Here is a 26,578-nt window from a genome sequence, read left to right on the forward strand (position 1 = left end):
GGGATAATGCCGGGATGATCCTTGTGCTGTCTGTCTGAAGAGGTTTGGAGGTCTTATGGTGGGCATGAGGAGACCTTCTGAAGTACAGTACTTGTTTCTTCGGACTGAGAGGACAAGGATTTCTTCCTTGGCGGTGATGGTATTAAGGAGACGGGCGCCTCTTAAGTAGAACGTTGGAATGCTGTTTGAATTTGATCTCCCTGTCACTTGAGGGGTAGCGAAGGGTCAGACAATGAAACCTGTTTCGTCCTCAGTGACTATAGGAGGTTCTCACTGTTGAATGTTCTTGTGTAGGATGATCGTATGAGGACCAGTCACGAGAAGCCCTTGAGTGGGATGGCCTAAAATTGGGGGAATGAGCCCATAACTTAGTGGACTCTTGTTTGGTAAGACCTAGAAGCTGGATAGAGTGAATGTGAACTATCTAAAGGCGTGTAAATGTGTGATGACCTGTTTATACATGGAGACCTGGTGTGTGGGATTCTAGTAAGTGGGGAACCAATGCGCAGGAATCCCATATGTAGGATTCTAATGTGTGGGGTTCTGGTACAAGGAGATTTGGTGCATAGGAATCCAGTACATAGGGATATACTGTAGTGTGTGCAGACCAAGTACGTAGATTTCTGGCTTGTGGAGATCTAGTGTACAGTGATCTGGCGCATGAGGAACCAGCACGAAGGGTTTTAGCTTGATTATATTAAAAGTATGAATATCTAGTGCGTAAGGTTATCTTGTGGGGATCGTGTGTCCAAAGGTACTGATGTGCATGGAGAATCCTTACAAAGATCTTACGCATTCAGGTAAGTGTGAGCATGAAGATTTAGCGTAGTCTATCTGGGCATGGTGGTTGGAAGATCTATCTTGTCTTCTGCACCCAGAAGTCCCCAAAGTTTTTGAGTGTCACGAAGGAAGGGGACGACGGGTGTCTGAAGCTAGAGCAAAGGAAAATGTCTTACTAAGGGACATAGTTCCACCCGTGTCACGTTCACGTGAAAGGGAAACTGGAGCGGGCTGGACACACAGTAGAAGTTCTCACTTCTTCATCTTAGGGAGATGGGTGACCTCAGCGGAAGAGGCTAACAGAATCGGGTTGGGATGAGAGGATACAAAGTTATTTCCTAACCTCAGGAGCTTAGTCAAAGATTTCCTTGCTGAAGGTGACAAGGCTACAGAAGGCGAGGGTCAACGATCAAATACACCTTCAGAGGGCTGGGCCTTTATGGAGGAGGTCACGTCAGGAGCTGCTTCTGTACGGGTGAAAGGAGGAGGCACAGAAACATAAGACATATGGAGTCCTAGCAGTAGTTCAGCTTGCAGCAGCTTCTCTGTTGGTACAACTTACCTGCAACTTGCCCCAAGGATAGGTCGGATTTCTGACTGAGGAAAACAAAGGAGCAAATACATACTTGAGTACTGAAGGGCAAGAAGGAAGAACCAGTGGATTTCTTCAATTTCAAGGAAGAACTAAAAGGCAAAGAATCCCAATTGGACTTTTTACTCCTGCTGTACTCTGACCACTGCAAAGGCGGCCACACCCTACACACATCACAGCAGGATGACAGCATGCAGTCATGCCCCCAGCAAAAAGCTCTACAAAGAATGGGGATCCATCTCAGTCCAGCTCATGAATCTTCTGTATTTGTGGCAATGGATACCTGGGCAGGCCTGCATGCCTACACATGGATTCTCCATGATCAGTCAAGCACAAGTACTCAGAAGATAAAAGAATTCAATAAGAATGACAGCCAAGCTTTGTTAGCACCGAGAGTATGTCCGTATTACTCAGTGACTGAAGTTAAAAGTGGCTAGTCAGCGTGCTGGCAGGAGGCAGGGATTCCCTGTAAATGGCCATAAACCACCGTACTGACACCTCATTCTAAACTATTAAAAGAAGAGAGTTTGCATTCATGTAGGAGCAAACTAAGATCTCATGACACTTATGCATGTTGATATCCTAGGTATGTGATTGTAAACAAAGTTTACCTTCAAGACTAAAGGCATTAAGCTCTCTTCCAAAGTACTTACCTGCCAAAAGATATGGAAACAGATTTACCATCAACTAAGATTTCTAAGGCTTAATCAGATGTCACCACAAAATAGTTGCAATTGGTAGGTTTTGAAAGAGGTTATACCACTATGATATGAAACAAAAATTGTTTAACAACATTTTGAAAGAAAAAAAAAATCATGATTTAGGCTAAAAAAATCATCACTTTCTGGTATCCAAGAACTTTGAAGTGATCATGAGTATTTAATTATCAAAAGCTAATGATATTGCATGCATTTTTATTCTACCCGTAGATCTAATTCTACTTTTGTTTTCACTGTTTGTCTGATTTTTCTCAGCAACCTAAACATTTTGAACATTTTAAGCAAGCTTTTCCCTGCTTGGTATTATAAGGGAAATGATCTTTCTTTCTTTCTATCTCTCTCACATGGTCTGTTCTACTTGAGATAGTCTTAATCATAACAACAATAATAATAGAAATACAGAATCAACAATTAACCAACTGACCTGAAAGCAGTGATGTAAGAGATGTCTCTTGTCCACCACTTTGAGCATGCGGGCGAGAACATCAAGATCGCTGAGCTCTTCCCCAAGCTGCGACAGACACCCACAGTCATATAACTGTGGAAAATAAGAAAATTGAATACAAAATGCATAAAATAAATGAAATATCTACAAATACAAAGATTAGAAAATCTATTAACAGACTTTCCTTGCAAATGATTTTCAAAGCATGATAAAACTACTAAACATCATTTTACAAACTCTAACCTTGCTTCAGGATTTATGAACGATGCCTTTAATAAGATTTTGGAAATAGTAATTCTATATAAAATAAATGAAATATCAATAAAACAAAGATAAGAACAATCTATTAACAGACATTCCTCTTGAATGACTTTCAAAGCATGATAAATTTGCTAAACATCATTTTACAAACTCTAACCTTGCTTCAGGATTTATGAACGATGCCTTTAATGAGTGTCAGAGTAGTATAGGAAAAGTGTTTGCAAAAATACACCAATACTGTATTGCAGCAATGACTACCAGATACAGCATAGTTACATACAGATATAAAACTTGCGATAAAAAGATAGAAACATAAATGGGAAGTAAAGCTCAGAGAGACTCATGACTGGTCCGGACACAAATAAGTTGAGTACATGAGAAAAATAGGGAAATGAAGATTCTTCACACTGTGTAAGGATGACAAGTTTCAGCAGGCTGAGACAAAATATTCACTGTTCCTCATTTATGGAATATTCTGTATAATTGCAATTACCTGTATAAATATCAACAATAGTATTGACTTTTATGCTATAAATTCTTCTTAAAGATAAGAATGTGTGTGCGATAAATTAAAAATTACTGGAATAAGTAAAAAACATGACATTCGTAGGTAATTTGTATTTTTCCTAACGATACAAACCTTAGCTATTTAATACGGGTATTACTTTCGGCATAGCTGGAATGATGAGCCATTAAAGTTTAGCGAGGGTTAACTACCCACACCGCTAGTTAGCGGGGGGGATAGGGGGAGGTAGCTTGCTACCTCTCCCACTCACACACCTGTGATTTAGCTCACTTTGCTTGGAGTTATGACTTCAAGGGGGATAGGGCTGGCGGGTAAGTTTGTATAAATAGCTAAGATTTGTATTGTTAGGAAAAATACAAATTACCTACGAATTTGTCATTTGTTTTCTAACTGGAATACAAACCACGCTATTTATTAAGGGGTGACTCGCCCATAAGGAAGGATGGATGTCCCTGCCAATCTGGCTTTTGGCTTTACCCGGGGGCTCCTCATCTGAGCATGTCAGTACTCAACAATAAGGAGTCCCTGCACCACGCCAAAATCTTGCTACGCAAGGTCCGCGACCTACGCAAGCTTTGTGTTGAGATATATAGAAGTGTGACCTTCCAGGTAAAGTTATTCCTTAGTCTCCGGAAGGAAAAAATGTTGTAACCAAGACTTTCCCAATACCACCTCGCTAGGGTATGGGGACGCACGCAACAGTATTAGTTATAATACTAGGTACACAAGGAAGCATGGTTTACCTGCAGTGGTTTGAGGTCAGCTTGGGCAGAGAACCCAGGATGCTGCTTTCCCCAAGAGACGGGAGGATGAACAAAAGAATAAGAGCCAGTCAAACCTTTTCATTCACGCAGACTGAAACCGGGTAACAATGCCCTCAACCTTCTGCTGCTTGTCTAATAAGGAGCTTGAGGTCTTAAACCAGCTGTTGTGCAGCCACCACAGGACCGATAGAAAACGTATCGAGTCTCCTGTGGGTCACGTCTTGCAGGTAGTGGGATGTGAACTTAGTTTGACGTTTCCACACCCCAGCTTGAAAAACCTGTGTTACTGGGAAATTTCTCTTGAATGCTAGGGACGTAGCTACGCCTGACATCATGAGCTCTGGGGTGACGTGAAGGAGGAGGGTCTGAATTCAGTGCAAGGTCATGACCAAGAATCCATGCTGATATGGTGTTCTTGGTGACCCTCCTCTTGGTCTTTCCTATTGTCATCTGATGGGAAGGCTTTGTGGAGATTGGTGTCTATTATCATACCTAGGTATACTAGTCCCTGCGTAGGAAGCAGGGATGACTTCTCGAGATTTACCATGATCCCCAGATCTTGGCAAAGTCTCAGAAGTTTGTCTCGGTGTTGAAGAAGGGTTGACACCGAGTCTGCAGGGATTAGCCAGTCATCCAGATAGCGGAGGAGACTGATGCCAATCCTGTGTGCCCAAGATGACATTAGGGCAAACACTCTGGTGAAAACTTGAGGTGCTGTGGAAAGACCGAAGAACAGCACCTTAAACTGGTATTTCCTGTTGTCTAGGCTGAATCTCAAGTATTTCCTTGAAGACGGATGGACTGGGATCTGGAAGTACGCGTCCTTTAGGTCCACTGTACACATGAAGTCCTGTGGTCTTACCGCTAGTCTGACCGTGTCCTCTTGTCTCCATGCTGAATGGAGTTTGCTTGACAAGCTTGTTCAGAGCCGAGAGGTCGATAACTGGTCTCCAGCCTCCAGACGCCTTTCTTACAAGAAAGATTCGACTGAAGAAGCCTAGGGACCCATTGAAGACCTCCTGAAGAGCGCCCTTCTTCAATAGGGTCTGGACATCTGCCCGAAGGCCCGGCCCCTTTGCTGATCTCATGGCAAAGGAGTCTATTGGCACTGGATTCCTGGTCAGGGGAGGGAGAGATGTGAATGGGACACGATATCCTAGACGAATCACGGAGATTGTCCAGGGTTCGGCCACAAGTTGCTTCCACCTGTCCGAGCAACTTTGTAGGCATCCCCCCCACTGGTGCACAAGCAGGGGGAGTGCCTATCCTAGTGTTTGCAGCCTCGGCTGCTCCCTTTAGGATTTTTCCCACAGGCTTTTTAGACACCATTGTGTTCGCTGCTGTCTTGGTTGGACGGGACTGCTGAGGAACTGGAGGTTTATGGGGGTTGGATGTCAAAGCCCTATGGAAGAGGGAGTCCTGAGAGGAATATCTGCGTCTAGCTATCTCGACGTTGGGGATTGTTGGTGGAATCTCTCAGACACCGCGTCTCAATGTTTCAAGATGGTATTTGCCCACAAGTTTGAAACTTAATGGGCAAGAAACTAAATCATGCGAGTGCCTGAAAGACGGAAAGTCTCCATTGCCTTCTTGGTACGTTCCTTGGAGAAATCCTTGGTTCGTACTAGGATTTCCAAGGTCCCTAACCAGATATCCAGCCACAAAGTAGCCTGCATAGCATAGTTTGTGACTTTTTCCTGATTAAGGACCTCGGTCGCTGAGAAAGAGACCTGCCGGCTGGAGTGTCTCTCTAGAGAGATCCCCTTAGTGAGCTCTTCCAGAGCACGGTGGAGAGGAAGAGCTGGACTGGACTCACCCAGGATCTCAAAGTAACTCCTCTGTTGTACACGAGGAGGTGGGAGGAGCTTGTTGGTAGAGCCGGAATAGCTGGAGGAGACATAATTGAAGAGCTGTAGGGCAATCTTAGCCTTGGCACCCTTCAACCCTTGAGACCAGGGCAGGGTTTCTGGGTGCCAAAGACACGGTCTAAGACCGTGTCCTTGCCCTCCGGAGGGAGTATTTCTGGGTCAGTAAACCTGTTGAGAACCCTTATAAGAGTCAGAACCTGCCAGAATGCATGTTCTGACTCTTTTTGCTCTCTATCCGACGTCAGACTTGCGCCAAAGTCTCCATTTTCTATCCACGAGAGCTCTTCCTGGGGTGGATCGCGGACATCCCTCGAGTGGCTGGCTGCCTCTTTCTTAGTAGTCCTAGTGGAGGACTTTGGCAAAGTCTTGGGAGTCTTTGGACTCCTTCCAAGGAAGGTGGTAGGACTCCAACATCGAAGGCCTAGATGTTGTGTCCTTTCTGATCTCTGATGACGGTAGGGAACTCTCAGCCTGAGGGGAGGCTTCCTCAGACGGTGGAAGGGAGGAGGTCCTTTCCTCACGCGACTCCCTTGGTAAAGGTGAGGTGGGAGAGTATCCCTGGGGAGATACAGGAGAGACTAGCCTTGATGGCCTGATCGAAGTCAGTTTAACCCTCGAGGAAGTGACCGCATCAGAAACTGCTCTTTTCCTCTTCAGTGGAGTGGAAGAAGCCATGGTTCCGTGTCGAAAGTCCAGAGCTATAGCTGCTCGGACGAGCGGCCAGACAGGGCCAGATTGAAGGCCTGTGCCACAGCTCTGACTAAAGCAGTGAACCATGGCTGCTGACTGACCGATACACTGTCAGACAGATCCCCTGAGGAGAAAGGGACCGAAGGTTCCCTACAAGGAGTTACCATACTAGGTGGATCTACCTTAAAAAAGGTAGTTTTGGGATCCTGAACCCCTCTGCAGAAGCCTGTTCCCCTTTTCCCGATGGGCGCGCTAAAATGTTATTTTCCTTAGTAAAATAAATTTTTGAATATACTTACCCGATGATCATGTAGCTGTCAACTCTGTTGCCCGACAGAAATCTAAGGTCGGGATACGCCAGCGATCGCTATACAGGTGGGGGTGTACACAACAGCGCCATCTGTCGAGTAGGTACTCAGGTACTTCTTGTCAACAAGAACTCAATTTTCTCCTCGGTCCACTGGTTCTCTATGGGGAGGAAGGGAGGGTCCTTAAATTCATGATCATCGGGTAAGTATATTCAAAAATTTATTTTACTAAGGAAAATAACATTTTTCAATATTAATCTTACCCGATGATCATGTGGCTGATTCACACCCAGGGGGGTGGGTGGAGACCAGCATACATGTTAACATTAGAAGCTAAGTATCCCGTATTTCATTTTAGCAGTTATTCAAAATAACAAACATAAAATAAATAAGTACCTGGTAAGGAAGTCGACTTGAACCATTACTCTGCCTTTTTAAGTACGTCTTCCTTACTGAGCCTAGCGATCCTCTTAGGATGCTGAGCGACTCCTAGGTGCTGAAGTATGAAGGGCTGCAACCCATACTAAAGGACCTCATCACAACCTCTAATCTAGGCGCTTCTCAAGAAAGAATTTGACCACCCGCCAAATCAACCAGGATGCGGAAGGCTTCTTAGCCTTCCGTACAACCCAAAAAAACAACAATAAAAAGCATTTCAAGAGAAAGATTAAAAAAGGTTATGGGATTATGGGAATGTAGTGGTTGAGCCCTCACCTACTACTGCACTCGCTGCTACGAATGGTCCCAGGGTGTAGCAGTTCTCGTAAAGAGACTGGACATCTTTGAGGTAAAATGATGCGAACACTGACTTGCTTCTCCAATAGGTTGCATCCATAACACTCTGCAGAGAACGGTTCTGTTTGAAGGCCACTGAAGTAGCGACAGCTCTAACTTCATGTGTCCTTACCTTCAGCAAAGCAAGGTCTTCTTCCTTCAGATGAGAATGGGCCTCTCTAATCAAAAGCCTGATGTAATAAGAAACTGCGTTCTTAGACATCGGTAAAGCAGGTTTCTTGATAGAACACCATAAAGCTTCTAATTGTCCTCGTAATGGCTTTGTACGTCTTAAATAGTACTTAAGAGCTCTTACTGGGCAAAGTACTCTCTCTAGTTCGTTCCCCACCAAGTTGGACAGGCTTGGGATCTCGAACGACTTGGGCCAAGGACGAGAAGGAAGCTCGTTTTTAGCTAAAAAACCAAGCTGCAAGGAACATGTAGCCGTTTCAGATGTAAAACCTATGTTCCTGCTGAAGGCGTGAATCTCACTGACTCTTTTAGCTGTTGCTAAGCAAACGAGGAAAAGAGTCTTTAATGTGAGATCCTTAAAAGAGGCTGATTGAAGCGGTTCGAACCTTGCTGACATCAGGAACCTTAAAATCACGTCTAGGTTCCAGCCTGGTGTGGTCAACCGACGCTCCTTTGAGGTCTCAAAAGACTTAAGGAGGTCCTGTAGATCTTTGTTGGTGGAAAGATCTAAGCCTCTGTGGCGGAAGACCGCTGCCAACATGCTTCTGTAACCTTTGATCGTAGGAGCTGATAGGGATCTTACATTCCTTAGATGTAAAAGGAAGTCAGCTATCTGCGTTACAGAGGTACTGGTTGAGGAAACTGCATTCGCCTTGCACCAGCTTCGGAAGACTTCCCATTTTGACTGATAGACTTTGAGAGTGGATGTCCTCCTTGCTCTGGCAATCGCTCTGGCTGCCTCCTTCGAAAAGCCTCTAGCTCTTGAGAGTCTTTCGATAGTCTGAAGGCAGTCAGACGAAGAGCGTGGAGGCTTGGGTGTACCTTCTTTACGTGCGGCTGACGCAGAAGGTCCACTCTTAGAGGAAGAGTCCTGGGAACGTCCACTAGCCATTGCAGTACCTCGGTGAACCATTCTCTCGCGGGCCAGAGGGGAGCAACCAACGTCAACCGTGTCCCTTCGTGAGAGGCGAACTTCTGTAGTACCCTGTTGACAATCTTGAACGGAGGGAACGCATACAGGTCTAGATGGGACCAATCCAGAAGAAAGGCATCCACGTGAACTGCTGCTGGGTCTGGAATCGGAGAACAATACATCGGGAGCCTCTTGGTCATCGAGGTAGCGAATAGATCTATGGTGGGCTGACCCCACAGGGCCCATAGTCTGCTGCAAACATTCTTGTGAAGGGTCCACTCTGTGGGGATGACCTGACCCTTCCGGCTGAGGCGATCTGCCATGACATTCATGTCGCCCTGAATGAACCTCGTTACCAGCGAAATCTTTCGATCTTTTGACCAAATGCGGAGGTCCCTTGCGATCTCTAACAACTTCCTCGAATGAGTCCCTCCTTGCTTGGAGATATACGCCAAGGCTGTGGTGTTGTCGGAGTTCACCTCCACCACCTTGCTTAGATGGAGGGACTTGAAGTTTATCAAGGCCAGATGAACTGCCAAAAGCTCCTTGCAGTTGATGTGAAGTGTTCTTTGCTCCTGATTCCACGTGCCCGAGCATTCCTGTCCGTCCAGTGTCGCACCCCAGCCCGTGTCCGATGCGTCCGAGAAGAGACGGTGGTCGGGGGTCTGAACAGCCAATGGTAGACCTTCCTTGAGAAGAATGCTGTTCTTCCACCACGTCAGTGTAGACCTCATCTCTTCGGAAATAGGCACTGAGACCGCCTCTAGCGTCATGTCCTTTCTCCAGTGAGCAGCTAGATGATACTGAAGGGGGCGGAGGTGGAGTCTCCCTAACTCGATGAACTGGGCCAGCGATGAAAGTGTCCCTGTTAGACTCATCCACTGCCTGACTGAACATCGGTTCCTTCTCAGCATGCTCTGGATGCATTCTAGGGCTTGACTGATCCTTGGGGCCGACGGAAAAGCCCGAAAAGCTCGACTCTGAATCTCCATACCTAGATAGACAATGGTTTGGGATGGGACGAGTTGGGACTTCTCTATATTGACCAGGAGACCCAATTCCTTGGTCAGATCCATAGTCCATCTGAGATTCTCCAGACAGCGACGACTTGACGGAGCTCTTAAAAGCCAGTCGTCCAAATAGAGGGAGGCTCTGATGTCTGCCAAGTGAAGGAATTTGGCAATATTCCTCATCAGTTTGGTAAACACAAGAGGTGCCGTGCTTAGGCCAAAGCACAGGGCTTGGAACTGGTACACGACCTTTCCAAAGACGAACCTTAGGAAAGGTTGGGAGTCTGGATGGACGGGGACATGAAAGTACGCGTCTTTCAGGTCTAACGAGACCATCCAGTCTTCCTTCCTGACCGCTGCTAGGACCGACTTCGTCGTCTCCATTGTGAACGTCTGCTTGGTGACAAAAGCATTGAGAGCACTGACGTCCAGCACCGGTCTCCAACCTCCTGTCTTCTTCGCTACCAGGAAGAGACGGTTGAAGAAGCCCGGGGATTGATGGTCCCGGACTATGACTACCGCTCCCTTTTGTAGCAAGAGCGACACCTCTTGTTGCAACGCTAGCGTCTTGTCCTTCTCCTTGTAGTTGGGAGAGAGGTTGATGGGAGACGTTGCTAGAGGGGGACTGCGGCAGAACGGAATTCTGTACCCCTCCCTTAGCAACTTCACAGACTGAGCGTCTGCACCTCTGCTCTCCCAAGCTTGCCAGAAGTTCTTGAGCCTGGCTCCCACTGCTGTCTGGAGAGGTAGGCAGTCAGATTCTGCCTTTTGAGGACTTGGAACCCTTCTTCGATTTGCCACGGTGACTGTCGGCACGGGTACCTCCTCTGCTGGAGGTTCTGCCACGAAAGGGCGGGATGAACCTAGACGTTGGTGTGTCCATCCTAGGTCTAGGCACGGAAGGTAAAGCTTTAGCCTTACGTGCGGAGGACGCCACCAGGTCATGGGTATCCTTCTGGATCAACGAGGCAGCCATCCCCTTGATCAGCTCTTCCGGAAAGAGACACTTGGAGAGCGGAGCAAACAACAACTCCGACTTCTGGGAAGGAGCAAAGATGTTCTCTCTTCTTAAGCACTCCCGACACGTACGAAGCCGCAAGCTCACCAGACCCATCCCGAATGGCTTTGTCCATGCTAGACATGATAAGCATGGCAGAGTCCTTATCCGAAGGGGAAGTCTTTCTGCTTAACGCTCCCAAACACCAATCGAGGAAGTTGAAGATCTCAAAAGCACGAAAGACTCCCTTCAACAGATGATCCATGTCAGAAAAGGACCAGCAAATCTTAGATCGTCTCATAGCCAGCCTGCGGGGAGAGTCAACCAGACTTGAGAAGTCGCCCTGGGCAGAGGCAGGAACTCCCAAGCCGGGTTCCTCTCCCGTGGCATACCAGACGCTAGATTTGGAAGCAAGCTTGGTAGGCGGAAAGATGAAAGCAGTCTTTCCCAGTTGCTTCTTGGACTGCAACCACTCTCCCATAACCCTCAAAGCTCTCTTGGATGAGCGTGCGAGTACAAGTTTGGTGAAGGCAGGAGCTGCTGACTGCATGCCCAGAGCAAACTCGGAGGGAGGAGAGCGAGGGGTTGCAGACACAAACTGTTCCGGATACAAGTCCCTGAACAAGGCAAGGACTTTCCGAAAGTCTAAGGAGGGAGGCGTAGACTTGGGTTCTTCTAAGTCGGAGTGCGGATCGTCCAAATGCGCAGCTTCGTCATCGGATACTCCATCATCCGAAAGCTGAGGAGGAAGTGGCAAAGGTGGAGCAGAAAGCTGAACGGCTGAATCCGGCAGCACGGGTGCATGCGTAGCTGCTGCGGATCCAACATCATGCCGCTGCTGGTCAGTCTGCGAGCTGGCAACAACAAAAGCAGAGTGCTGGTGCGTGGGAGGGACTGCCGTGGGTTGCGGAGCATGCCGCATGGGTTGCGGAGCATGCCGCATTGTGTCAAAACACGGCAGCTCGACAGCACCTTCCCACTGCTGATGCGGTAGCTCACGCATGTCAACGGAGGGTGCAGCATGAACATGCGTCTGGCAGGGTGGACTGCGCATCGATGGTGGAGCTCTCACAGGTGGAGTGTGGGAGCAGGCAGCCGCAGTATCTGCTGAGCGCACAACCGTGGCAGGTTGTAGGTTAACTGGTGCAGTGTCAACCTTCTCAGCACGATACTCCTGCATAAAGGAAGCAAGCTGAGACTGCATAGTCTGCAGCATGGACCACTTAGGATCTACCGTGGTTGGTGCGGCAACAGACGGAGTAGTTGCCTGCTGCGGAACCACTCTACCTCTCTTGGGAGGTGTGCAGTCTTCGGAAGACTGCGGCGAGTCCGAACTGACCCAGTGGCTACACCTGGGCCGTTGGACTCGCTCGGAAGGGACCTTACGCTTGAGAGGTCGTGAGACCTTGGTCCAACGTTTCTTCCTCGAAACTTCTTCCACAGACGAGGAATGATAGGGCTCATTCGTCTGTTTGTGGATAGGACGATCTCTGACAGATACGTCCGCAACCACTGAGGGTACATCCGTACGCTGATCAAGGCCTGCCGAACCCTTTGGTCCTTCGACGTTGCTTCTCCCCTGGGCTTGGGAGCTTGCAAGAGGTCCCGGACTGGGAGGACGACTGGCACGAACAGATGTACCCTCATGCGCAACACTGACACTGACACTTTTCACTTCACTTGCACTCACTACACTTCCCACTGCACTTTGCGCTTTCAACTCTTTGACATCTGCCAAAAGTTGATTCCGGTCATTAGCTAATGACTCCACTCTGTCACCAAGAGCCTGAATGGCACGCATCATGTCCGCCATGGAGGGTTGAGCACTAGTAGCAGGGTCGGGAGTCACCACTACAGGGGAAGGAATAGGTTGAGGGGCATGGGGAGAGGAAAAATCAGAAGAGCGAGAAGAACTCCTCCTGATCCTATCCTTCTCTAGCCTACGTGCATTTTTAAGGAATTCGTTAAAATCGAATTCCGAAAGCCCAGCGCATTCCTCACATCGATCTTCCAATTGACAGGATTTACCCCTACAATTGGAACAAACGGTGTGAGGATCTATGGAGGCCTTCGGAAGACGCCTAGAACAAGCCCTAACGCTACACTGCCTGTACTTAGGGACTTGAGAATGGTCAGACATCTTGAATTGTAGAAATAGTCAAGGGGGAATTCCAAAATCTAGCAAAGTTCGTTAATAATTAATCCAAATTTAATCAAAAAGCTTGATAAGCTAATTATAAAGGTTCCTGAATAGCGAAGGCTAAAATCTAGAGCGAATACATCACCAAAATCGTGAAAAACAACTCCAGAATCAATAGCGTATCCAAGTAGGTCTTGCCGGTGGCACGACAGAGGAAAAATTGAGTTCTTGTTGACAAGAAGTACCTGAGTACCTACTCGACAGATGGCGCTGTTGTGTACACCCCCACCTGTATAGCGATCGCTGGCGTATCCCGACCTTAGATTTCTGTCGGGCAACAGAGTTGACAGCTACATGATCATCGGGTAAGATTAATATTGAAAAATGACAAATTCGGAGATAATTTGTATTTTTCCTAACCATACAAACCTTAGCTATTTACATGGGGTTTTTACTTTCGGCGTAGCTGCAATGACGAGCCATTAGAATTTTAACGAGGGTTAACTACCCCAGCGCTAATTAGCAAGGGGTAGGGGAGTGGTAGCTAGCTACCCCTCCCCCCCTCACACACCGGTGAACTGCTTCACTTCGCTTAGAGGTAGGACTTGCCTTGGGGGACAGGGCTGGCGGGCAAATATGTGTAAATAGCTAAGGTTTGTATGGTTAGGAAAAATACAAATTATCTCCGAATTTGTCATATGTTCCGTAACCGAAATACAAACCACACTATTTACATGGGGTGACTTACCCCTTAGGTAGGGAAGAAAGTCCCGGCCTTACTGGCTTTCGCTTTACCCGGGGACTCAGAATCCGAGTGAGCAGCACTTCGAGAAAAAGAGTCCCTGCACCTCGCAAATTCCTTGCTCCGCAAGGAACGTGCGGCCTACATAAGCTTGTGTGTGGAGGGTTGAAGTGTGACTCGTCCTAGGAAGTTGACCTGAAGTCCTTTAGATGGAATTCTAGGCTAGGACGTTCCCAATACCACCTCGTCAAGGGTATAGGGGACGTGACAGTATTATCTTAATACAGTGGAACCTCTACACACGAACGTATCTACATCTGAATTTTCCAACATCCGAAGTAAAATTCGAGCAAATTTTTGACTCAACACCCGAATTTTATTTCGACACACGAAGTAAACATTACGCCATTGAGCGTGGAGTGCTCAGTTCTCTATTCTTGTGTGTATCGTGTGGTTGTCCTCTGTTTGGTCTGTTATTAACAGTGCTTCTTTTCTTCCTTTTCTCACATTTCCTTTTTGATTTTACCTATAATCATGGTGCCTAAGAAACTAAGTTTCAGTACAGGAAGAAGGCAATTCTTTCATTAGAATTGAAGCAAGAAATTATAGAAAAACATTAGAGCAGTGTGCATGTGAGTAATACCGTAAGGCTAAACAATATGGCCGGAATAGGCCTATGATCTCGAGGATCATCAAGCTGAAGGCAGCCATTAAAGCAAATAACCATCGAAGGGGATCACCATTATTACAACACATCTTAGCAATACCCTGGAAGAGATAGAACGCCTTTTGTTGATAGGGATAAAGGACAAAGAGATTGTTGGCAACGATCATTTGTGAGAAGGGCCAGCGTGATGAACAGAAAGAAAGAAAAAAGTGAAGCAAAGAAAACCATGATGGCATTAACAAGCTCTTTTAAATAAGACTACTTTTTCTGTTTCTCTCTAAACATAGCATTAACATGTTCTTTAAATAAAATATCTCTCTCTCTCTCTCGTTCTTCTTCGCTGTTATAGTGTTAGATACGTCTATTATTTTTTTTTCCGAGAGAGAGAGAGAGAGATAAAACAAAAATGTATTTAGAGTACATATGATTTTTAACATCGTCATCGAGTTGAAAAACAATTAAATGTAACTAAGAAAGTAATAACAGCTAATCTCAAGTCCTTTATTAACTAAAACAAATATTGATACAAACACACTCGTGTGCGTATGCACAAACACACACACAGGTGCAAGAATTGCTACGTAGTAAGAGAGATGGTCGGGGAGGAGGTAGAGATGGTGACTGCGATAACATACCGTAACTCGTCACTGAAAGTGATGAAAATAAAAAATCAAAAGAAAAAAAAATGTAAAAAATATGAAATATAAAAATGAAAAAAAATAAAATAAGCTAAGTTAGATTAAAATTTCCGTAAGTAAGTTATGGTATGTTATCGCAGTCACCATCTCTACCTCCTCGCCGATCGTGTCTCCTAGAGCGTGTGTGTGTGTTTGCGCATACGCACACGAGTGTGTTTGTACAGTGAACCCTCGCTACTTCGCGGTTCAACCATCCCGGATTCACCACTTCGCGGATTTTTTTCATAACCCATGTACAGTATATACATATATCGCGGATTTTCCGGAAATATCGAAAATACCGCGATGTGACCGATGGTGCGAGATTGGAGAAAGTAAGGAAAATTGAATCATGATTGATTCTCAATATAAATGAAACTTTGAGGAGCAACAAAGATATCATTTGTTAGAGAGATAGAGAGAGGTAAGGAATGGGGAGGTAGTGAAAAGTAGCCCACAGAGGGGGAGAGAGAGAGAGAGAGAGAGAGAGAGAGAGAGAGAGAGAGAGAGAGAGAGAGAGAGAGAGAGAGAGAGAGAGAGAGAGAGAGAGAGAGAGAGAGAGAGAGAGGGGGGGGTTTAAATGTAATAAACAAAAAAAATTGATAGGCTATATAACACATTGGTGCTTATGTAATATCAACTGTATACTGTAGACAGTTTGAATAAGTTAAGAAATGGTATAAACGATACTTTGTTAGTGTATTCGTACACACTCAAGAGCGGCAGCTAGATGACAGCTGATCTAATCACAGCCAAAAGTAAAACAAAAAGAAGTCAACAATACTCGATTTTTAAAACACACCCGAAATTTAAAAACAAAAGTACACGCTTTCTTAATGTGCAATTAACTATTTAAAGAGTGGCAATTTTCTAGAATAAAAGGATATTTCCCAAAAAATAGTGGTTTGCTGATGAAATAGGATGCCGTATTTTTAGCTATGATTGAAATGGATGTAGACTCGGCCTAATTTTTTCGTTTCGTATTCAATTGACACTAAGAAAACTAATTTTAGTTTTTTCATCTAAATGTAAGTATTGTATAACACGAAGAGAGAGAGAGGAGAGAGAGAGAGAGAGAGAGAGAGAGAGAGAGAGGAGAGAGAGAGAGAGAGAGAAGAGAGAGAGAGAGAGAGAGAGAATGAATCAGCTGTTGTAATCTAATGGCGTGTTTTTGTTTCGTGAAAATTTCATCGCCGCGACTATAACAACAACATACTGTACTGAACTTTACAGTATTATACAGACTACTGTAATATGATAAAGTAAAATATTTGTAATCTATTTTATATGAAATGGGGCTATTTTTTTTGTTTAAAATTTACATTTACGTATGTAAAACAACTCCTTAGTTTGTTTACTGAGCGTACTTTATGACGCCGTCGTTTCAGGCGGCGTCATAAAGAAAAACATTTCATTTGGAAGTCCTAAGAAAAATTAAGTAAAACATTAGTAATAACCAAATCAACATACTGTACTGAATAATCAATATAATCGATGCAAAAACTAACCTATATACAGATGTGTAAATGCGTTTGTTTCTTCATTATAATCAGAGATAAACGTAAACAAAACATTGGTTGCCATTTTTTATCGTGCTTTTTGGCGTGTTTAGGAAACGCATGATATAAAGTCGCCTTTAATATTTGTGCCTGTTTTAGTTTAGGGTACGTTAGTACATGCATTAAGTGTTCTGTACATTAAAGGGTAGTTTGTTAACAGTACTACGTACAAGGGAAGGTTTTAAAAGTCTGAATATACATGTTAAATAAATAGGTAAATATGGTGTCACTACTTCGCGGATTTTCACCTATCGCGGCCGGGTCTGGAACCTATCTACCGCGATAAACGAGGGTTCACTGAATCATTTGTTTTAGTTAATAAAGGAATTCAGATTCGCTGATATTGGTTTTTTTAGTTACATTTAACCATCTTTCAACTCGTTAACGCTGTTAAAAATCATATGTACACAACACATTTTTGTTTAATTTCTCTCTCTCTCTCAGAAAAAAATAATAGACGTCTCTAACAATAACAGTGAAGAAGAACAAGAGAGAGAGAGAGAGAGAGGAGAGAGAGAGAGAGAGAGAGAGGAGAGAGAGAGAGAGAGAGAGAGAGAAGAGAGAGAGAGAGAGAGTATTTATTTAAAGAACATGCTAACACCATGTCTACCTTCTCGCCGATCGTCCGTCTCCTCCTAGCGTAGCAAATCCTACACCTGCATTGGCCTGTCTCTAAGGTAAAGTGGCAATAAAACACATTTTTTATTTATTATTTCTTCATAATTATCTTTTTTACATGCTTCTTCATATTATGCAGTTATGTTATTGTTATGTGTAATTATGTGTAGCCATTTATTAAGGATTCATTATGGGTTTTTAGGCTGAGGAACGAATTAAAAGAATTACCATGTATTCTTATGGGAAAATTTGTTTCTACATCCGAACATTTTCTACATCCGAAGTTGGTTGTGGAACGAATTAAATTTGTGTGTAGAGGTACCACTGTACAAGGAACACAAGGAAGCATGGTTTACCTGCAGAGGTTTGAGGTCAGCTATGCAGAGAACCCAGGATGCTGCTTTCCCCAAGAGACGGGAGGATGAAGAAAGAAGTAAGGGCCAGACATACTCTTTCATTCATGCAGACTAAAACCGGGTAACAATGCCCTCAACCTTCTGCTACTTGTCCAATAAGGAGCCTGAGGTTAGACCAGCTGTTGTGCAGCCACCACAGGGCCGATCGAGAATGTATCAAGGCTCCTGTGGGTCACGTCCTGCAGGTATTGGGCTGTGAAGGTCGTTTGACGCTTCCAGACCCCAGCTTGTAGCACCTGCGACACCGAGAAATTTCTCTTAAAAGCCAGAGACGTAGCGATGCCTCTGACATCGTGTGCTCTGGGACGACGTGACGGAGGAGGGTCTGGATTCAAGGAGTGGTGGATGACCCTTCGGATCCAAGCAGAGATAGTGTTCTTGGTGACCCTCCTCTTCGTCTTTCCCGAGCTCACAAACAGGGATTGCACGCGAGGACGGACTGCAGCCGTTCTCTTCAGAAAACGCCTCAGACTTCTCACTGGGCATAGTAACAGATGGTCTGGGTCACTTGTTACAGAACAGAGACTCGAGACCCTGAAGGAGTCGAACCGTGGGTCCGGCACTCAACGGTTCTGAGTCTTAGCTACAAACTCAAGGACGAACCTGAACGATACCTCCCCCCATCCCCTTGAATGGGCGACGTCGTATGAGAGACCATGAAGTTCACTGACCCGCTTGGCTGAAGCCAAAGCGAGCAGGAACGCCGTCTTCCAAGTCAGGTGCCGATCAGAGGCCTGGCGTAATGGTTCGAACGGAGGTCTCTTAAGAGCCCTGAGGACGCGAACCACATTCCATGGAGGAGCTCTCTCTTCCGACTGAGGGCAGGTAAGTTCGTAGCTTCGTATGAGTAAAGAAAGTTCCAGCGAGGAAGAAATGTCTATTCCTTTCAACCTGAAGGCTAAGCTTAAGGCTGAGCAATAGCCTTTCACCGCCGAGACTGAAAGGCGCATTTCCTCCCGCAAATACACGAGAAAGTCCGCTATTGCTGGAATAGTGGCATCTAGGGGAGAGATACCCCTCCCATGACACCAACCACAGAAGACTCTCCCCTTCGCTTGGCAGACCCCTGCGGATGACTTTCGCAGGTGTCGAGACATCCTGTCCGCAACTTGTTGCGAAAAGCCTCTCTCAACGAGGAGACGCTGGATAGTCTCCAGGCATGAAGCCGAAGCGAAGCTACGGCCTTGTGGTAGATGTTGCAGTGTGGTTGCTTGAGTAGCTCGTGTCGTAGGGGGAGTTCTCTCGGGAGTTCCGTCAGGAGCTGCAGAATGTCCGGGAACCACTCTGCGTGATGCCATAGCAGAGCTATTAAGGTCATTGACAGATTGACCGATTGTCTGGTCTTGTTGAGCACCCTTCTCATCAGACAGAACGGTGGAAAGGCGTAGACGTCGATGTTGTCCCACCATTGTTGGAAGGCATCTTGCTAGAGTGCCTTGGGGTCCGGGACTGGGGAGCAGTACAGTGGCAGTTTGAAGTTCAAACCTGTAGCGAACAGGTCCACCATCGGGGAACCCCACAAAGTCAGGACTTTGTTGGCTATCTGAGGATCCAAAAACCACTCGGTACTCACTATCTGCGAAGCCCTGCTCAGACTGTTGGCGAGCACATTCCTCTTGCCAGGAATGAAGCGAGCTGATAGTGTTATCGAGTGGACTTCGGTCCACCTCAGAATCTCTACCGCAAGATGGGATAGCTGTTGTGAAAAAGTACCTCCCTGCTTGTTGATATAAGCCACTACCGTGGTGTTGTCCCTCATCACCACCACTGTTGAAGAGTCAGATACTGTATACGGCCTTCATCTCTAGCAGGTTGATGTGCAGGTACTTTTCTGATTCTGACCAAAGGCCCGAGATCCTCTGGCTCAGAATGTGGGCCCCCCACCCTTCTTTTGACGCGTCCGAAAACAGCGTCAAATCCGGGGGAAGGACGAGAAGATCCACTCCCTTTCGTAGGTTCTTGTCCATCAGCCACCACCGCAGGTCCGCCTGTTCCGTGGGTCCTATCGGGACCAGAGAGTCCGGGGAATCGGAGCCCTGACTCCACCGGGACTTGAGCCACCATTGCAGGGATCTCATCCTGAGACGGCCGTTCGGGACCAGACGGGCCAGGGAGGCTAGGTGACCTAAAAGACGCAACCATGATTGGGCTGGAAGCTCTTCCCGCCTGAGGAAGGGTTCTGCCACCCTACTCAGCCTTGCTATCCTGTCGTCTGATGGAAAGGCTTTGTGGAAATTGGTGTCTAATAACATGCCTAGATAAACCAGTCGCTGGGACGGCTGCAGAGAGAACTTCTCGAGATTTACCATGATCCCTAGATCTTGGCAAAGTCCCAGAAGCCTGTCTCGGTGCCGAAGAAGGGTCGACTCCGAGTCTGCCAGGATCAGCCAGTCGTCCAGATATCGGAGGAGACGGATGCCGTTCCTGTGCGCCCATGACGAAATCAGGGTAAACACTCTGGTGAATACCTGAGGTGCTGTGGAGAGACCGAAGCACAGTAACTTGAACTGGTAGGTCTTGCTGTCTAGGCTGAATCTCAAGTACTTCCTGGAAGACGGATGGATTGGGATCTGGAAGTACGCGTCCTTCAGATCCAGTGTGCACATGAAGTCTTGTGGTCTCACTGCAAGTCTAACCGTGTCCGCTGTCTCCATGCTGAACGGAGTTTGCTTGACAAACTTGTTCTGAGCCGAGAGGTCGATGACGGGTCTCCAGCCTCCAGACGCCTTCTTTACAAGAAAGAGTCGACTGAAGAAGCCTGGGGAGCCGTCGACAACCTCCTGGAGAGCATCCTTCTTAAGCATGGTCTCGACTTCTGCCCGAAGGGCCAGCCTCTTTGCCGATCCCATGGCATAGGAGCTCAACGACACTGGATTCGCTGTCAGGGGAGGTTGAGATGTCGTGAATGGGACGCGATAACCTTGGCCGATCACGGAGACCTTCCAAGAATCGGCCCCATGTTGCTGCCACTCCTAGCGTTTACGGCCACGACTGCTACCTCTAGGAGTTTTGCCTACCCTGGAGGACTTACTGCCCCTCTTGTCCTTGACAGGAAAGGGCTGAGGCTTAGACACCTTCGTCTTGGCTGCCGGAGCCTGCTTCGGTATCCTGCGAGGCTGTTGTTGATGTTGCTGCGGAGCTGGAGGCTTGCAGGGCCGAGATGCGAGGGCCCTCTGGAGGAGCGAGTCTTGGTTAGACTTCCTCCACCTCTCAGCTGTGCGTTCCACGTCCTTGGCCTCAAACAAGCTTCCTCCAAGGATGGAGGAGTCTCTGAGCCTGCAGACATTCACGGCGGGGACCTTCGGGTGGAACTTCTCGGTCACCGCATCACGACGCTTCAAGACCAAGTTGACCGACAGGTTGGTAACCTGGTGGGCCAGGAACTCGATGGAGTGAGTGCCCGAGAGGAGGAAGGTCTCCAGGGCCTTCCTATTGCTCTCCTTAGACAAGTCCTCGGAGCGCAATAGGATGCTCAGAGAACCCAGCCAGACATCCAGCCACGAAGTGGCCTGCATGGCACACTTCGCAACCTTCTCCTGCCTCAGGATCTCCGACGCCGAGAATGTCGCTTGCCGGGCGGAGAGCTTCTCAAGCGGAATTCCCCTTGTAAGCTCTTCCACCGAGTGGTGGAGGGGAAGAGCTAGGCTGGACTCCCCCATGATCTCAAAATACCTCCTCTGCAGTAAACGAGGAGGTGGGAGGAGTCTGTTCCCGGCAGAGGAACGGCTGGAGGAGGCGAGGTCCGAGAGCTGAGCGTCGACCTTGTCTCTGGCACTCTTCACCCCCTGGGACCAGGGCAAAGCCGCGCTGGCCTTCGGGGGCTTCTGAGTACCATAGACCTGGTCCAGGACCGTGTCTTTGCCTTCACGAGGGGCGATCTCCAGGTCCTTGAACCTGTTGAGCTGCCTCATCAGATTCAAGACCTGCCAGAAGGCGTGCTCAGACTCATGCTGCTCTCCTCCCTGTGGACTGGCAGCTAAGTCTCCCGTCACCAGAGGCTCTTCTTGGGGAGACACGTGGATGTTCTCCTGGGGTCTGGTTGGCTCCTGACGACTCCGCGAAGACGACTTCGGAATTGTCTTTGAGTCTGGGTTCCCTCCTGGGCGGGCTGCAGGACTCCAGCAAAGAGGTCTGGAAGGTACCTTCCACGCGAGTCGCTTCTCCTCCTCGAGGAGGGGTCTCTCCCCTTGGTTCCGAGGGAGAGGTCCCCGCCTCACTAGACTCTCCTGAGGACGGAAAGGCCTTGTCCACAGGAGAAGGAGAAAACGACTGCGAAGCGGATGGAGCCTTCCTGACAGACCTCTTAGGAGCCAACTTCTCCCTGGGAGAAGTCACCACGAAGTCCACTCCTCTCCTCTTCAGCGGGGGCGAGACTGTCCTTGGCTTGAGTCCCAGATCGGCGACGGCTGGCTTCATAGCCTGCACCACCGCTCTCATCAAAGGACCAAACCAAGACTGACGAGATACGGACGCAGTGTCCGTAATTCCCGCTGGAGGGAAGGGGATCGCCTGACCCTTCGGTGTGGATGCAACGGGGCCTACCTGCAAAGAAGAAAGGGAAGAATGTTGCTTAGACCTCTCCGACGACTCTTTCTGGTCCTGTGAGAGAGACCTTGGCTTGCGCGGTGGCGATCCTGACGGCAATCTGGAAGCACGCGTCCCTGCCGCAGGCATGAGCTGCGGAACCCAGCGAGAACGGGGGTCACGCGGAGGAGGATTCAAGGAATCGCGCGCGGGAGGCTGTTGGAGCGCGGGCGCGTAGTCTCGCGGGGATAAACGCGCGCGGGCGAGTGGGCGCGTAGATGAAGGAACGCGCGGGCACGTAGGTGAAAAAGCGAGTGAGGGAAGAGGAGATCGCTGTTGCTCAGGAGAACGGCAAGGCGCAGGAGATCGATGGCGGCCTGGTGATCTGTGGCGCGTGGGCGAGCTATGGCGCGTAGTACGCGCAGGCGACTGTCCGCGCACAGGCGATTTGGCGAGTGTGAGCGTAGGAGACTTATGGCGATCTAGGTCAAGGTGGCGCTGGTGCGTAGGAGAGCGCTTGCGCGCAGGCGATGGATCGTGCGGGCGTTCAGGAGATCGCAGCTCTAGAGATCGCTGGCACGCAGGAGGGTGTCGACGCGAAGACCGCTGGGGCGCAGGATCAGGTGGCGTGGTGCCGCGCAAGGGCGAACGCTCGAGGACGGGCTCAGGATATGAAGGCGCGTGGGAGCGCAGGAACTCTTGAAGTGCGCGCGCGCTGTTGCGCAGGCGAAGATGGACAAACAGGAACGCGTGGGCGAGGAGGAGTCAGGTCCTTGCCCGCGTCCAGATCCGAAGATCTAGTGCGCGTGGGCGAGCATCAAGAACAAGGTGCGCAGGTGCGCGCTGACGAGTAGAAGATCGTGTGCACTCAGGAGACCGCTGGAGCGCTGGGCGCGCAACATGAACAGGAGGGTTTAGACTGCTAACAGGAGAGCGCTGACGATCAGAAGAGCGCTGGCGAGCAGGCGAACGTTGACGAGCAGGTGAGCAGGCGAACGTTGACGAGCAGGTGAACGTTGACGAGCAGGTGAGCAGGCGAACGTTGACGAGCAGGTGAGCACTGGCGCGGCGAGTCAGGTTGCTGCAACTCTGGAGCGAGCGTACGGGCTACTGCGCGCGAACGCGCAGGGGAACCCTGACGCGCAAGGGAAGCCCCCACACTGTGGGAGACATCCCTTTGCCCCGAAGGGACCGTTGCCCGTCGGATGACGAGATTAGAAGGCCCCTGCTGCGCATTTGCGCCGGAGGTGGAAGGTCTGGTAGGCGTAGGAGATTGCGAGCGATCACCGGAGAGGTCCAAGGACGTGGCTGCTACGGTCTGCTCCCAACGACGAGAATCCTCACCAGAGGAAGGAGGTGGTGACGACTCAAAGAGGCGCCTCTTGACTCCCTTATAGGGAGACGGGAGGCCCCAGCGGCGAAAAGGACGACGAGCCTTATGGCTCTTCAATATAATATGATATTTTGATTATAAAATGACAAATTCGAAGATAATTTGTATTTTTCCTAACCATACAAACCTTAGCTATTTACAAAGGGTTATTACTTTTAGCATAGCTGAAATGGCGAGCCATTAAAATTTAACGAGGGTATATTACCCCCGCGCTAGTTAGCGGGAGGGTAGGGGAGTGGTAGCTAGCTACCCCTCCTCCCCCTCACACACACGTGAATACTCACTTTCACTTAGAGGTAGGACTTGTCTTGGGGGACAGGGCTGGCGGGCAAATATGTGTAAATAGCTAAGGTTTGTATGGTTAGGAAAAATACAAATTATCTTCGAATTTGTCATTTGTTCCGTAACCGAAATACAAACCACGCTATTTACAAAGGGTGACTTATCCCTTAGGAAGGGTGGAAAGTCCCCAGCCATACTGTACTGGCTTTGGCTTTACCCGGGGACTCCGAATCCGAGTGAGTCGCACTCGAGAAAAGGAGTCCCTGCACCTCACAAGTTCCTTGCTCCGCAAGGAACCATGTGGCCTACGTAAGCTTGTGTGTGAAGGAAGAAGTGTGACCCGTCTTAGGCAGTTGACCTGGAGTTCCAGAAGGAACTCTGGGTTAGGACGTTCCCAATACCACCTCGTCAGGGTATGGGGGACGCGACAGTATTGACTCAATACTCGGAACACAAGGAAGCATGGTTTACCTGCAGAGGTTCGAGGTCAGCTATGCAGAGACCAGGATGCTGCTTCCCCGTAGAGGGGATGATGAAGAAAGAAGTAAGGGCCAGACATACTTCTTTCGTTCATGCAGACTAAAACCTGATAACAATGCCCTCAACCTTCTGCTACCTGTCCAAAAAGGAGCCTGAGGTTAGACCAGCTGTTGTGTAGCCACCACAGAGCGATAGAAAACGTATCGAGACTTCCTGTGGGTCACGCCCTGCAGGAAGCGGGTTGCGAAGGTCATCAGACACTTCCAGACTCCAGCTTGTAGCACCTGCGTCACAGAGTAGTATTACTCGAAGGCAAGGGACGTTGCGATGTATCCAACATCGTGCTGTAGGGCGACGTGATGGGGGAGGGTCTGAAGACAGGTCGAAATGAATGTCCTCGAGTCCGGGCTGAAGAGGTATACTGGTGACTCTCCCCCCATGTCCTCCTTGTGTTCCCAAATCGGCTGCAACTGAGGCCAAACTGCAGCTGTTCCCAGCGCTAACCTCTCGATTCCTTACTGGCAAGAAAGAGAAGGTCTTGGGACATCACACACAGAATGGAGACTCGAAATCTTGAATGAATCAGACCGAAGGGTCGGGACCCTCAGATTCTGAGTCTAGCCAACAACTCAGGAGCGAGCCTGAATGTTGCCTTCCCCTCTTCCTTAGAAAGGGGGGAGTAGTAAGAGACCAAGAAGATTGCTTACACACTGGCCGTGGCCAGAGTGAGCAGAAGACCCAAGGCGGAATACAATCCGAGGCCTGTCGTAAAAGGGTCTTGAGAAGATCTCTTAAAGGACTAAAAAGTCCGAGCCATGCTCCAAGTTGGAGGTCTTCCTCCGACTAGGGCAGGGACGATCGTAGCTTCGCATGAGCGAGGATAGATCCAGCGGGCAGGAAAAAGTTATTCCTTTAAGCCTGAAAGTCAGGGAAAGGCTGAGCGACAGGCTTCATTGCCGAGAGCGGAAAGGAGTTTCCTCCCGCCGAAAGGCAATAAGACCGTTATTGCTGGAGAAGAGGCCTCACGGGAAGAGGTATATCTCCCACGGCACCCACCACCTTAGACTCTTCACTTTGCCTGGGAGACCCCTGTGGATGACTATCGCAGATGACGCGACCTCCGTACCGCGACTGTAGCGGGTTGTCTCTTCTAGAGGAGGAAGCGTAGTGTCTCCAGGCATGAAGCCGAAGCGACGCCCCGGTTCGGGAGAGATGTCGTAGTGTGGTTGCTTGAGTAGTTTGCGCCGTGGGAGAAGCTCTCCCGGGAGTTCCGTCAGGGGAAGAAGAGGGTCCAGTAACCGTTCTGCGCATAGTCCCAGTGGAGCTCTCCCATTGAAAGGTTGACAGACAACCTGGTTTTGTTGAGACCCATTGTCCGCAGACAAAAAGGAGGGAAGACGCAGGAGTCGAAGTTGTCCCACCATCACCGGAATGCATCTTGCCAGAGTCTCGGGGTCTGAGACTGGGGGGAAGACTAGTGGAAGCTTGAGGTTCCAAGGTGTCGCGATCAGGTCCCCCAGACCAGCACTTGCTGGTTACCCAAGGTCAAAGACCCCTAGGTACACTCTCTCTGTGAGGCTCTGCTCGGATAGTCTGAGAGAAACATTCCCCTGCCTGGAATGAGAGAGCCGATGGTGGAATTGAGAGAATCTCAATCATCCCGGTATCTCTACTGCAAGATGTGAAGGTGTGAAAATGCGTCCCCTGCTGGTTAGAATGAAGTCGACGCGCAACGGGGCGACTTGGCAGGAGCTGTAGGATCTGAAGAGGGGCCAGACTAAGGCCCTTAAGCCTGCCTGAATGATGGAGAGGTATCCTTCAGGTCTTGACCATAGGCCTGGACCGGAACATGACCCCCCCCCCCCTTTCCTCTGACGAGTCCGAGAACCGCATCAAGAATGTGGGGAAAGGACGAGAATATCCACTACCATCAAGAGGCTCCATAGGTCAACACCCATTGCAGGTTTAATAGTTCCGCTGGTCCCATAGGGCCAGGGAGTCCGGTTAAACATTGCCTGAAGCCACCGGAACTTGGATCGCCCCACATGGAACTTATCCTGAGGCGACCGTTTGGACTATAGACGGGTCAATGAGGAAAGAAGAACTAGGAAACGTTCCAAGGTAGGGCTGAAAGCTCTGCTTCACTGAGAACAGGTACTGCGACTCTCCTCAGTCTTGCCACAGTCAACCGAAAGGAAGGCTCGGAGGATGCGGTAACAGAATCTGGCGTCCCCAGGTGGT

At 48.5% G+C, this 26,578-nt stretch overlaps 1 protein-coding gene across 1 annotated transcript in view; it reads right to left on the minus strand.

Annotated features, from left to right (window-relative positions):
* Positions 1–26,578, minus strand: part of LOC137641401 (amyloid protein-binding protein 2-like) — an 87,610-nt gene that overhangs the window by 43,804 nt on the left and 17,228 nt on the right. The window contains exon 2 of the mRNA XM_068373924.1: positions 2,516–2,629. Coding sequence (XP_068230025.1) covers positions 2,516–2,629 — 114 coding nt within the window. The remainder of the gene's footprint in view (positions 1–2,515; positions 2,630–26,578) is intronic.

This window comes from Palaemon carinicauda, chromosome 5 (assembly GCF_036898095.1).
Source record: "Palaemon carinicauda isolate YSFRI2023 chromosome 5, ASM3689809v2, whole genome shotgun sequence".
Taxonomy (NCBI): Eukaryota; Metazoa; Arthropoda; class Malacostraca; order Decapoda; family Palaemonidae; genus Palaemon; species Palaemon carinicauda.